At 41.3% G+C, this 14,307-nt stretch overlaps 1 protein-coding gene across 1 annotated transcript in view; it reads right to left on the bottom strand.

Annotated features, from left to right (window-relative positions):
• met (MET proto-oncogene, receptor tyrosine kinase) overlaps positions 1-14,307 on the bottom strand; it is a 78,901-nt gene that overhangs the window by 19,914 nt on the left and 44,680 nt on the right. Inside the window, exons 12-13 of the mRNA XM_061773864.1 lie at positions 9,278-9,487; positions 2,683-2,832 (exon numbers count right to left, since the gene is read on the bottom strand). Of these exons, the coding sequence (XP_061629848.1) occupies positions 2,683-2,832; positions 9,278-9,487 (360 nt within the window). The remainder of the gene's footprint in view (positions 1-2,682; positions 2,833-9,277; positions 9,488-14,307) is intronic.

Raw genomic sequence — 14,307 nt, forward strand, 5'->3', positions numbered from 1 at the left:
ATATTGCCTCTGCTTTTATTAAGTTTAGTGGATATGAGGTTACCAATTTGACTTCAGATATGCGTGTGCGTGTCTGTGTGCGTGCATGTGTGTGTGCCTGTGTATGTGTGCGGACATAGCTAAAGGATATTAGCCTGGAGAAAAATAATGGTCCTCTGATAGCATCGGCTGGTAGCACTTCCTGTTTGAAGTCTGCTTTTGTTAGCTTTGTGCTAACTGTACACTTTATGTAACGTCATATTATTACGCTCAATAGCAACATGGGGAATGGAAGCAGGAGTTCAGAAGATTCAGAGATATTCGCCCACCCAATTTAATATATTTTAAAAAAAAATCTATTAAAAATGTAACTACTTTTTAAAAAATTTTTCTTGAGCAACTAATTATTTAAAATAAAAATTTATTTGTTAACTCAAATAGGCAAATCTATCTCTGAATGTTACTAACTGTTTTCAATTATATGCGAAAATTTCCATCAACACGGCAGTTGTCCACCATTTTGCAACGCACATTACCGCCACCAACAGGACAGGAGGGTTATACGATCCACTGTGATTTTAGGTAGAATTTTACTGACGCCATTATTGTTACCCAGTAATGGGTATCTAATGAATTACTATTCCAAACGTTACAACACTGATTGGCTTAAGGTAGAGTACGATTTTATGCTGAGCCAATCAGTGAGTTGAACTAGGTGGGTGTTGTTGTCACGAACCTAAATGTGCCGCAAACATTCAACAAGGAACTAGACGCAGTACTGGTGAGTTTGGAGTGTTCTGTCAAGGTAAAAGTGACGTTTTCAGGATGGAAACTACAGGCACTACTTCAACGCCTTTGATGTAAAAGGCAAGAATGTACATGTAAGGTGTACATTATGTCCCAGAGAAACACATTTGTCCACGTCCGTTGTGAGTAACTCTAATCTCATGAAACATCTCTCAACGGCACACGCCACTACATGCATCTCCTATTGAAACCAGATGGTCTATGTAAATACACCATATGACAAAACATCCATCCATCCATTTTCCAAGCCGCTTATCCTCACAAGGGTCGTGGGCGTGCTGGAGCCTATCCCAGCTATCTTCGGGCAGGAGGCGGGGTACACCCTGAACTGGTTGCCAGCCAATCGCAGTATGAAAAAACAAATACCCTTTTTTCTCACTGTCTGACATGGAACCAGACTAAATTTTTCCTGTTTTAGGTAAATTAGGAATACCGAAAATATTTCTATTTGCTATATACCAGAATAATGAGAGAAGGATTTATTATTAAGTTTACATACAGTGTAACTGCATGACTTGGGTCAAACGTTTTGGATATCCTTCCACAAGCGTCTCACAACAGTTGGCAGGAATTTTGGCCCATTCCTCCTGACAGAAATGGTGGAACTGAGCCAAGTTCAAATTGGTATCTATGATACTTCTTCTTACAAAGTGTTCCTTTGATCCTTGTAGATTGACAACTTATTTAAATGTTAATTTCCTGTTCCATTTCTGATACAGTTTTAACAGTGTCCACCTCACTTTAATGATATGGAACGTAAGAAGAGATTTGCACATTTCCGTCATCGTCTTTATTGACTTCTTCTCCAACATTCCTTCAGTGTTCCGCTTGCTTTTTACAGATAGGTTGACAGTGGTAAAAGCCTTAGTGGGAGACGTGACGAGTGAAAGGTTTCCGCATCCGGTGTCTGTTCTCACAATAAAACTCTAACGTGGACCAAGGCTGGCATGCTTTGCCGTGGAAACTAGCGACTTTGGAGAAAACATTGGGCTCATCTCTAGCGGGAACACAGAACTGAGTCTGTGTACATCCCTCAAGGTACAATCTGGGATCACGATACCACGCAATTGTGATATTTTTATGAACAGTATCATGATACAGTGATAATAAATATAGTGGAGACGTTAAAACAAGGTGGCACGGTGGACGACTGGTTAGAGAGTCAGCGTACTGACTTTGGTGTGGGCAGCGTAGGTTCAGTTCCCACTCAGTGACGGGGTGAATGTGAGTGCAAATGGTTGTTGGTGTCTATATGTGGCCTGCGACTGACTGGCGACCAGTTCAGGGTGTAGTCCGCCTTTCGCCCGAAGTCACCTGGGATAGGTTCCAGCGCCCTGTGACCCTGAACAGGATAAGCGGTATTGAAAATGGATGGATGGATATTTGAGTGCATAATCTTAAGCAAAACACATTTTTGTTACCTGAAGTTTGTCACTTCAATAATGCCATGGCTGTCCCCCATGCCCCCACATATAATCTGTTGTGCCGTGCATTCGTTTGTCACATTCTGAAGAGAGATACAGTAAGTAAGTAATTCTTTCCAGTGTCCTCATTAATAGATATCATCCCAAAAAATACTTATATAACACTCCGGGCTGCTCCGTGTGTGTTGTTTGATGCATTATAATTTACCGCAACATTGTGCTAATCTTATTAGCATTTCAACCAGGTCTCTCTGCTGGTCTTTGAATAATATTACAGTTGATTGACTGCATATCAATACACCAACATTACGCAGGACCCTGTGATTTGACTCGCGCACACGTACATTCCGATGACGATGCCCAAACGATATACTGTGCAGCCCTAATTTGTACGTATTTAGTGTGTGAAGTCATTCCACATCACTAGTATAATCTGTGACACTGTTGGAAATCAAGCGTGGTTGTTGCCCACCTCCACCTGCAGCCCCTTGGCGGTGGCTGCCTGCAGCTCGTTGGGGACGGTGCACTCCAGCGTGTTGCCCACCAGCGTGAGGCTCTCGCAGCTGCGGTTGGACACGGTCAGCACCTGGCACTTCATCGCCTCCCGGTCCATGTGGTCGCCCTGCCGGAGAGACAGCATTATAACTCCATTTCCATTTCCATTTTCAACACCGCTTATCCTGGTTAGGGTCGCGGGGCGCTGGAGCCTATCCCAGCTGACTACGGGCGAAAGGCGGACTACACCCTGAACTGGTCGCCAGTCAGTCACAGGGCACATATAGACACGGACAACCATTCACACTCACATTCGCACCGTCACTGAGTGGGAACTGAACCCACGCTGCCCGCACCAGAGTCAGACGAGTGTACCACTACACCATCAGTGACGCATTATAACTCCATTGATTAAAATAAAAATAAAATAAAGATCAATGTATATAATCTGTAAATGCATATTTAACAAATTATACTTTTAATTTGATTATTTACAACAAATTAATTGTAAGAGGGCGGCACGGTGCCCGACTGTTTAGCATATCTGTCTCACAGTTCTGAGGACCGGGGTTCAAATCCCGGCCCCGTCTGTGTGGAGTTTGCATGTTCTCCCCGTGCCTGCGTAGGTTTTCTCCAGGCACTCCGGTTTCCTCCCACTTGCCAAAAATATGCATTAATTGAAGACACTAAATTGCCCATAGGTGTGAATGTGAGTGCGAATGGTTGTTTGTTTCTATGTGCCCTGCGATTGGCTGGCGACCAGTTCAGGGTGTACCCCTCCTTCGCCCGAAGATAGCTGGGATAGGCTCAAGCACGCCCGCAACCCTAGTGGGGATAAGTGGAACATAAAATGAATGAATGAATAATTGTAAAAGTTTATCGTAATTAAAAAATTAATTAAATTTCATTCTCATTTTGAAATGTTATTATTTTTAAATAATTAACCAATTATTTAACACTCAAAACACTTTGACTGTATACATTAAAAGGTATTGTGTATTTTCCTAATGCAGTATTTTATTTTACTATATTAACAGATGAATGAATCAGAATAACAATACACCAATTTTAAGGAAATAAATAGCTAAATTAATGCAACAAATATTACAGGACTCTTGATAATGTAAATGCTCAGTGGGTCGGATGAAAGTTGATTGCTCACACCTGGCCCATCTGCACTTGAATAAATAAATTCAAATTTTTATTCTAATCAGGGCAATGCAGAAGTCCCATTGAATTATCCCCATGGAGACAATTTGTTGCAGGGCTTTTTATAGTTTGCCAACAACACACCAGTCACTCTTTGCTCATTCTCACTTTCTTACTCACTTTATTTTTTTATATACCCTTCATACACATGCATACATGCACGCACACACACACAAACGTAATAGCCGCATGCTTGTTTGAGTGCAGCAGAAGGCAATAAAAAGAATGATCACATTCCTCGCGTGACAGGTCGGGATTTCCAGATTTGACACAGAGTGGAGGCTCGCACCTGTTCCTGCGCTCACCCACATGCACACACACGAGCGATATAATTGACATTTGTGTGTGTGTGCTAAAATCTAATTTACAGTAAGATATTTTTCAAACAACTGCATGTAGTTAGTAATATTATTTTAATACTATTGTAGTTTTTACGATATTTAAAGACAGATTAAGCAAAGTTCAAAGTAACCAAGCAACTGTTTTGGTTAAGAATAGTACTTGATACTACTGAATTTTTATTATTATTTAATACTACTTTATTATTTACCTTCAATATAGAAATAAATATTTAAAATAATATCAATAATATTGAAATAATATCTAAAATAGTTGATTACGACACTATTTTTGAAAAATTGTCCACAACTAAACCCATGTTGTCCCGTTGTTAATTAATATAAATAAATACAGTTAATAAAATCAATATTTAAAACATAACTAAGACACTAAATAAATACACAAATATTAAATATACAAAAATAAGGACATAATTTAAAATATTGAATAATATTAAATTCCGGATAAGCAGTGATAAGATAAGATGGTTGAATGGATGGAAAATTGACTAAATTGCTAAAAAAATTAATAAATTAAGAAATTTAAAAAAATCATAAATCTTGAATAAATCTAAAAAAAAAACAGACCTAAGTAAAAATATTAAATATATATACATAAAACAAATACCGAAACATAACATATATAATAACTATAACAAAAAAATAATCAATACAAATATTTAATAAATATACTCAAAACAAATATTACTCAAAATATAATGAATAACATCTACTGTATAATCCAGCCATCCATTTTCTGTACCGTTTATCCTCACGAGGGTTGGGGGCCTGCTGGAGGGTATCTCAGCTATCTTAAGGCGAGAGGCAGGGTACACCCTGAACTAGTCGCAAGCCAATCGCAGGGCACATGTAAACAAACAACCATTCGCACTCACATTCACACCTACGGACAATTTAGAGTCTTCAATCAACCTAATCAATCAAACCATGCATGTTTTTGGGATGTTGGAGGAAACCGGAGTACCCGGAGAAAACCCACGCAGGCACGGGGAGAACACGTAAACTCCATACAGGCGGGGCCGGGATTTGAACCCCGGTCCTCTGAACTATGAGGCAGATGTGCTAACCATCTACCGCCATCTACTGTATAATAATGCATGGATTTGGTGGCGTTTTCCAGCTGTCACCTTGACAACTTTGTTACGGAAACTGGCAAGGAACTGTCCCAACCTCTAAATAAAGTATCAGGGCGACAAATGCTAGGAAGTCTCCCGTGAAGCTACACGCAGGCGTTCCTTCACGCCACTCACGGCCGGTGTGGGTTTACCAGTATGTTAATGTGTATCAAGTGCAGAGGTGGCAAAAGTACTCACACTCCCTACTAAAGTAGAAGTACAGATAAAAGTAAAAGCACTGCTTCAACGCCAATACTTACTGTTGGTAATAGTAAAAAAGTAGACTGAAATGTATTCAAGTAAAATAAAGTGAGAAGTAAAAATGATTTTTTACTGTCAATTATACTCAATACTTATCAGGTTACCTGTCGTATGTTCCGTCGTCCTCTGCAGATGTTTAATAAAAGGAACGAAACCTACTTTAACGAGTCTGTTTTCAATTACCCAGTGAAAACAAGAGTGGGTAGCACGGTGTACGACTGGTTAGCACATCTGCCACACAGTTCTGAGGACTGGGGTTCAAATCAGCGATTGAAAGAAAACTCTGAAAATAAGTCGTTCTTTAGCTTAATTACTGTATAAGTCAATGTTATTTATCACCTTCATTGAAATATTGATAGATTTGATGGCTGTTTTGATTGAGATCACTATTGTACTTTCTTTCTTTCTTTCTTTCTTTTATTATTCCAGTTTTTCTTTTTTTCAGGCAACCTAGATGATACCAACCAGGATCAAACATTTCAAACTGATGATGATGACAGTACCTCAGTTGTGGATAAAAGTGCAAGCAATATGATACAAGTCTTAAAGCATTATACAACCCCAATTCCAATGAAGTTGGGACGTTGTGTTAAACATAAATAAAAACAGAATACAATGATTTCCAAATCATCCATCCATCCATTTTCTGAGCCGCTTCTCCTCACTAGGGTCGCGGGGGTGCTGGAGCCAATCCCAGCTGTCATCGGGCAGGAGGCGGGGTACACCCTGAACTGGTTGCCAGCCAATCGCAGGGCACATAGGAACAAACAACCATCCGCACTCACAGTCATGCCTACGGGCAATTTAGAGTCTCCAATTCATGCATGTTTTTTGGGATGTGGGAGGAAACCGGAGTGCCCGGAGAAAACCCACGCAGGCACGGGGAGAACATGCAAACTCCACACAGGCGGGGCCGGGGATTGAACCCGGGTCCTCAGAACTGTGAGGCTGACGCTCTAACCAGTCGGCCACCGTGCCGCCGATTTCCAAATCATGTTCAACCTATATTTAATTGAATACACTACAAAGACAAGATATTTAATGTTCATACTTTTTTCGCAAATAATCATTAACTTAGAATTGTATGGCTGCAACACGTTCCAAAAAAGCTGGGACAGGGTCATGTTTACCACTGTGTTACATCACCTTTTCTTTTAACAACATTCAATAAATGTTTAGGAACTGAGGACACTAATTGTTAAAGCTTTGTAGGTGGAATTATTTCACATTCTTGCTTGATGTACAGCTTCAGCTGTTCAACAGTCCGGGGTCTCCGTTGTCGTATTTTACGTTTCATACTGCGCCACACATTTTCAATGGGAGACAGGTCTGGACTGCAGGCAGGCCAGTCTAGTACCCACACTCTTTTACTACGAAGCCACGCTGTTGTCACACGTGCAGAATGTGGTTTGGCATTGTTTTGCTGAAATAAGCAGGGGCGTCCATGAAAAAGACGTTGCTTGGATGGCAGCATATGTTTCTCCAAAACCTGTATGTACTTTTCACATTAATGGTGCCTTCACAGATGTGTACGTTACCCATGCAATTAGCACTAACACAGACCGATACCATCACAGATGCTGGCTTTTGAACTTTGCGTCCATAACAGTCCGGATGGTTCTTTTCCTCTTTGGCCCGGAGGACACGACGTCCACAATTCCCAAAAACAATTTGAAATGTGGACTCGTCGGACCACAGAACACTTTTCATCAGTCCATCTTAGATGAGCTCGGGCCCAGAGAAGCCGGCGGCGTTTCTGGTTGTTGTTGATAAATGGCTTTTGCTTTGCATAGTAGAGTTTCAAGTTGCACTTACGGATGTCACGCCGAAGAGTATTTTACTGACGTTGGTTTTCTGAAGTGTTCCTGAGCCCATGTGGTGAAATCCTTGACACATTGATGTCGGTTTTTGATGCAGTGCCGCCTGAGGGATCGAAGGTCACGGGCATTCAATGTTGGTTTTCGGCCTTGCCGCTTACATGCAGTGATTTCTCCAGATTCTCTGAACCTTCTGATGATATTATGGACCGTAGATGATGAAATCACTAAATTCCTTGCAATTGTACGTTGAGGAATATTGTCCTTAAACTGTTCGACTATTTTCTCACACACTTGTTCACAAAGAGGTTAACCTCGTCCCATCGTTGCTTTTGAATGACTGAGTAATTCAGGGAAGCTCCTTTTATACCCAATCATGGCCCCCCATGTTCCCAATTAGCCTGTTCACCTGTGGGATGTTCCAAACAGGTCTTTGATGAGCATTCCTCAACTTTCTCAGTCTTTTTTGCCACCTGTCCCAGCTTTTTTGGAATGCGTTGCAGCCATAAAATTCAAAGTTAATGATTATTTGCTTAAATACAATAAAGTTTATCAGTTTGAACATTAAATAACTTGTCTTTGTAGTGTATTAAATTAAATATAGGTTGAACATGATTTGCAAATCATTGTATTCTGTTTTTATTTATGTTTAACACAACGTCCCATCTTCATTGGAATTGGGGTTGTACTTGGCAAAATGCAAAAATCTGAGTAAAACCACAATTTCAGTGTAAACATATATCCAGAAATGTTCATATAATCCAGCAATGTATGAATCCCCCAGGTTTAAATAAATACATAAATTATTCCTTGATTGCAGCCATAAAACTTTAAATCTCGCTAATGCAAAGTGACAGTTTAGGAGTTAGCCCATTCTCGTTCTACGTGGTTCATATGTGTGCGTGCGTGTGGCAGCTGGCAGTAATGAGACAATGCTGAAGGAGAGCACAATTCAACCTTATTGGATGCTGCTTTGTTTGTGTGAAGTTAAAAAAAAATCTTTTTAAAAAGTGGTCTCCGATGAAGGGATGAATTGGGGAGGTGGATTCAACCATGGGGCCAAGGTCACCCCTGGGATTAAAAAAAAAAGAAAAAAAAGAAGGAAAATCCAAGCTCTTTGAATGCAGCTGGCACAAAGCATCGGGCTGCGGTCAGCGGAACAAAATAATAATAATATTTTTTTTTTTTAAAAAGCGAAAAAAAAATTGTTTCATTGTGTTAACTCGTTTGACAATGTCAAGAGCTTTGACCTTGTCAGCATCAACAATGCGCTCACAGACACAGAGGTTGGGCCGCCGAGACAGAACGAAAAAAAACGATGGGAAACAGACTCCACTTCCTGTTTTTCTTTCTGTATTGTTTCCTTCCCGGCGTGACCCAAACCGGCGTGCATGTGGGAATGTGCGCGAGCGTGCATGGAAAGTCAGCCGCAGAGTAAATAAAAAAACTATTGGACATTTTTGGCCACCTTACAGAGCTCATGGCAACTCAACAAACTTCGTTGCCATGCTCCATCCACGTGCAATGACAAAAAATAAATAATTTCACAATTTAGCGTCTGTCTTCTCTCGGTGGTTCAAATTTGGTAGCAATCAGACAAACTACAAGTTCGTCCTTGAAGGACACCTGGAAATGAGCCTAAAATGGCCGCTTCAAACCAAAATGGATGATTTCCTTTGTCTTTTTCAGGAATAGCTTCTTGAGACTTTTTTGTGGGTCTACCCATGATAGACAAGCCTACCAAATTTCATGTTGCTAAGCGAAACTGTCTCCGGGGGCTGAATTTTCAAACATTTCCCACGAGGTCTCACCTTGAGCTCCACGACGCTCTTGTTGTCCTTGGACGTGAGCTTGGGGTCCTGGAAGAGGGGGTCCTCCACGTAGATAAGGTCCCACTGGTCGGTGGAGTAACCGTCCAGGATAAACGCCACCTTAGTGACCACCGGCGGCGGCAGGGACAGTTTGGCAAGGGAGGGCGTGGTACACTGGATGGAGGTGCGGTTCTCGCCATACACGCAACTCTGTTTGGGGGAAGAGGTGCGTACAGATGATACAATTAATACATATTTAATAGTACAATCCAGTAGATTAGTACATAATTAGTACTAAGTATGTATCATTTTGTAACATCGGCAACTGCATACGAGGGTATTACAGTCCAGTACATCCATTTTGTTTTCACTTGACTCGAAAGGTGGCATATTCAAAGATTGCTTGAACCTCACATTTTGGCTCCCAACACAAAGCAAAAAAACTGACAAAAGAGTCATAGCTTGTTACTAAAAAAAACTTGTGTGTTGGACAGCCGTAAGTCAAGGTATCACACCAGACGCTAACGTCATTGACTTATCTGATGGGATGCCACGTCTCTGAGTGTCTCTGTGTCATAGTTGATGGAAAATCCCACTTTCTCTGGGTTCTGTGTGAAAGGTCAGGGCAGATACATGTCAGATCTTCAGTTGTAGATATGATGTGGCAATTTGGGGATTTCAAGGCAAATTCAAAGTGGATCAGTCTTCTGGTCCACCTTTGAATTTGGAACTGGAAATGAATTCCGTTCGGAACCCTGGAATTTTCCATCTCCCTGTCTCTGTGACGTGGCAATTTTGCAGGCTCTCTGTCAACGAAATGCACTCTGGCTCTGTAAATGAAATGTACTCCATGTCACAAAGCTTTTAAATGACATACAGGTATACTCTTTCAAGGTGATGTCCAATAGAATTGGGCTGAGAAGTCTGAGACTTTGGAAAGACGAGCTTCAGGACCCAACAGACACACAAGTCCTGAATTTCAAGACAATGTCCATGAGAGAACAAAGCTCCAGAAAGAAGAAATCGAGCTGAAGTGATGAATCTTGGGTTGACTCCCTTGGCGAGCGGAACAAGGTAATTTTCTTTGTACTTACAAAAGGACAGTTGTCTGCTTCACTGTACTTCCTTCCTACCTACTATCCTTGATCCTGGACTCATGTTGTATTCATTTGTACTTACGTAGTTTTCTCAGTTTTTGGATGATACCGAGGTGTAAAAAAAGTGAAACCCTTCTGAAAACATTTCGCCTGTTCATTGAGCTGAAGGACAGTGTGGAGTTATTTTTGGAGTTAAAACAGTTTTTGGAGATTGACGGGCTTTTTCTTCCACACCAAACTTCTCCAAGTGTGCCATTTTTTTTCTTCCTTACAGCGCTTGCTTTGTGCACTGGGAAACAGAAAAAGGAACTTTTGCCTCTGCACGAGTCGATGGATGAACAAACTACTTTGTTGTTCACATCTTTGTCCTGTCAGGTGATACATTTGCTCCATTGTTGATATTTTCAATGCACAATTGCGCTCGATTTTGTTGTTAAATGTTCATATTGTGAAAGAAAACACTGGGTTTTCTTGTCCCGACCCAAACGGACGGTGCAGGAACCTCCACTGGTGCCGGAGAGGAAACGCAAAATCTCTTTTATGTTTGTGGGAAAGTTGAGATGGAAAGAACGTTTCGGCAGATCCTTTTTCACCCTGTGGCCCTAACTCTTGCTTTTTTTTTGTATCTTAACGCGGAGGTGTTAGGAAGACTAACTTCCCACAATGGATTGACAATGACTGTCAAGATGGCTTCGGGATTGACAGTGGGGTAATATATAGTCATTATGGATGAATTATATCGGCAAAGTCGAAGTGCTCACCAACACAGATTTAGACAACAAAAGTGCCTTGTTTATATTTTTGTTCAGTGTATAAAGTCATACAAGTCATACAGATACTGTATATGGTCATACACTTACAGTAATTTTCATACACACATACTATAGTCATACACAGTGTATATAGTCGCTGAACTCACGGAAACTGAAAGAGTCTGCATTAAAGCACTTCATGATGGTGGATGCGCTTTTTAATGTCAGTGCTGTAATACACGTGTTACACACTGTACCTGTATGTGCCATACACGCATATTATACATTACAGTATCCACTCATACTGTGTTATACACACTTCAGTGATGTGTGAAATCTGCAAGTATCAACACTCCCGCTCTGCTCTAAATGGTTTGAGGTTTCAGAGGAGCGTTATCACCCAGCAGGTGCTGCTCTGCACTTTAAAAAAGATTATTTTTTTTTTTTTATAATAAAACAACTTCAAGTGTTGACACGTTACACTCTGTGGGGTATGCAAACGACCTCCTCCAAGGCAAACCACAGCACTCAGCACTCCTCTGGGGAAAGGAGGCACTTCCATAACAAGGCTTTTAGCTTAATAAATGAATGTGGTAATAGCGCAAACAGACATAACAGCCCAACATTTTCTCATAGGAAGTAGGAAAACTCATTCATCCCGGGTCAAGCTGTGGCCATCAGACTCTGTACGTGTGTGTGTGTGTGTGTGTGTGAGAGATGACATGTTGTAGTATGTTTGTTTGCCAAATTCCCAAATTATCTCTCAACAGGAGCCCAGTGACAGATAAGACAGCAGAGCGTAGCAGCACGTCCTCCACACAGCCTCCTGCGGGCAAACATATACACACACACGCACGCATGCGCGCACACACACACACACACACACGCTTTGCAAACTCTTTGTGTGGGCCACAACTTCTTGTTACAAGCTACTTCTTGATTACTTCCTAACTAATGTGAGGTGCAAATTACTTCCTGCTCCAAGTTACTTCATGGCTACTCTCTAACCTCTAGTTACTTCCTTCATTACATCTCACCCCAAGTTATAACTTCATACGAGTTACTTCCTGGCACAAGTTACTTCTTGGTTACTTCCCACATGATTGAACTTCTAGGTGTAAGTTGCTCCCTGGTAGAAGTTACGGTACTTCTTGGTAGAAGTTAGTACTTGTTTACCTTCAAGCTGCAGCAAGGCTTTTGACAAGAACGTTAGATCGTATTACTCCGATACTGGCCAACTTCCATTGGCTCCTAGTCCACTTGAGATGCGATTTTAAGGTTTTGGGGCGGTTGGCTCGGGGGGTGGCATTGGGTCCCTGCGGTCCCCACTGGGTGGCCGGTTGTCGGGGCGCCTCGGTGGGGCCGGCGGACCCCCTGGGTCCCTCGGTGTGGGACGTGTCCCGTCCGCCGGGTTGCGCTCAGGTGGACCCCTGGGCCTGCTCCCGCCACTCGATTGATTGGGTGGGGTCCTCAGACACCGCGGTGCGGCCACGGCAATTACAGGACAGTCAGTCTTTGTGCATGTAAAACGGTAATTCACTTGCATGTATCCGCAGACACACACCCTTTCAGACTCTTTCACTGGATCTGGGGTCACCCACTTACTGCGACAAATAACTCATGAATATGCAAATTGCTTGTGTATCCCCTCACTTATACTCTCGTCCTATAGACTTTTATAATTCACATAATTAATGCCACCACACCTCAGTTGTACAGTCAGGCTCACGACCCTTGTCCTGCATGCTTCTTCTCCTGTCCTTGTCCTGTTCTATCTTGTCCTGTCCTTCCCTCACAGGGTGTAGCACTACAGCCCCATGCAACACTCATATTTAATGTTTCATTGATGTAGATAATGTAATGATTTACTTCTCTCATCCTGTTTACAATTAGTGCTTTGTCTTTTGTCTTTGTTTCTCTCTCCCTTCTAGAAACTCTGCTCTGTTCGACTGATCAAGTCTGATAAAAGAGAAAAATTGTTTTTGAAAAAAATTAAAATAATTACAATTTTAAAAAGGGGATGTCGCCTAACTTTGTCAAATGTGGGCATGTGAAGCATGTGAATGGCTATACAAATAAACTTGACTTTACAAGATTAGTTCTGAACCTCAAGTTACTTCTAGGTTACATCTTACTTCAAGTTACTTCCTTGTACAAGTTACTTTTTGATTACTTCCTACACTTAAGTTACCGCCAGGCAACAGTTACTTTTGGGTAACTTCCTAGGTTACTCCATGTCTTACCTCAAGGTCCAGGTGCAAGTTACTTCTTGATATAAGTTACTTCCTGATACAAGGTACTGTTTTTTACTAAGTTTAAGTTTACTTCCTGTTTAAGTTTACTTCCTGTTACATGTGAGTTCTTGTTTACTTCTTACATTTGTGCAAGTTACTTCCTGGCACAAGTTACTACTTTGTTACCTTCAAGGTTAATTTCGAACCTCAAGTTACTTCTCGGTTAACCGTATATCTTACCTTACTTCCTACTACCAATTACTGCTTGGTTACTTCCTGTCTCAAGTTACTTTCTGGTAAAAGCTACGTTTATTTACTCTGTAGTTATTTCTAACCTCAAGTTACTTCTAAGCAGAGTTACTTCCTGGTACAAGTTACCTATTGTTTAATTCACGGTAATTCCCTAGATTACTTTTTACACACCTAACTTCCACACTTCCTCACAGAAACAGTGTAGTCAGGTGAGACTTGGACTTGAAGCGTGCTTGTGCTTGCATGTTCTCATGTGGTCATACTGGAGAAGACAAAGGTGGTGTTTAGTGGAGGCCTCAACAACAAAAGAATAAGGTAAAAGGACTTGTTAACGTGGAATGTTATTGAGCCGTGGCACACCCAATAAAAAGTCTTTTTCCCTTCAAAGACATTCAACGCCTTCATTTGAGCGCCAACTGGAGCGTAACTCAATCTGCGAGAGACTTGGGTCTTCTTATCCGGGAATACTTTGCTGGATCATCCTAAATTCACGTGCAAGGGCACTTCCTTTGCGCTTACCGGATACTTCATTAGGTACACTACACAAATGGCCTTCCAATGCGAAATAGAGCCTTTGCAAAAAAATTAATGCAGACACATTGACACTAATATATGGATAAATTAATAACAACAATAATCAATATTGAACCTATTCCCCAATGTGCTCTTTATAAACAAACAACATTAATACGGAG

Source organism: Phyllopteryx taeniolatus, chromosome 5 (genome assembly GCF_024500385.1).
Source record: "Phyllopteryx taeniolatus isolate TA_2022b chromosome 5, UOR_Ptae_1.2, whole genome shotgun sequence".
Classification (NCBI taxonomy): Eukaryota; Metazoa; Chordata; class Actinopteri; order Syngnathiformes; family Syngnathidae; genus Phyllopteryx; species Phyllopteryx taeniolatus.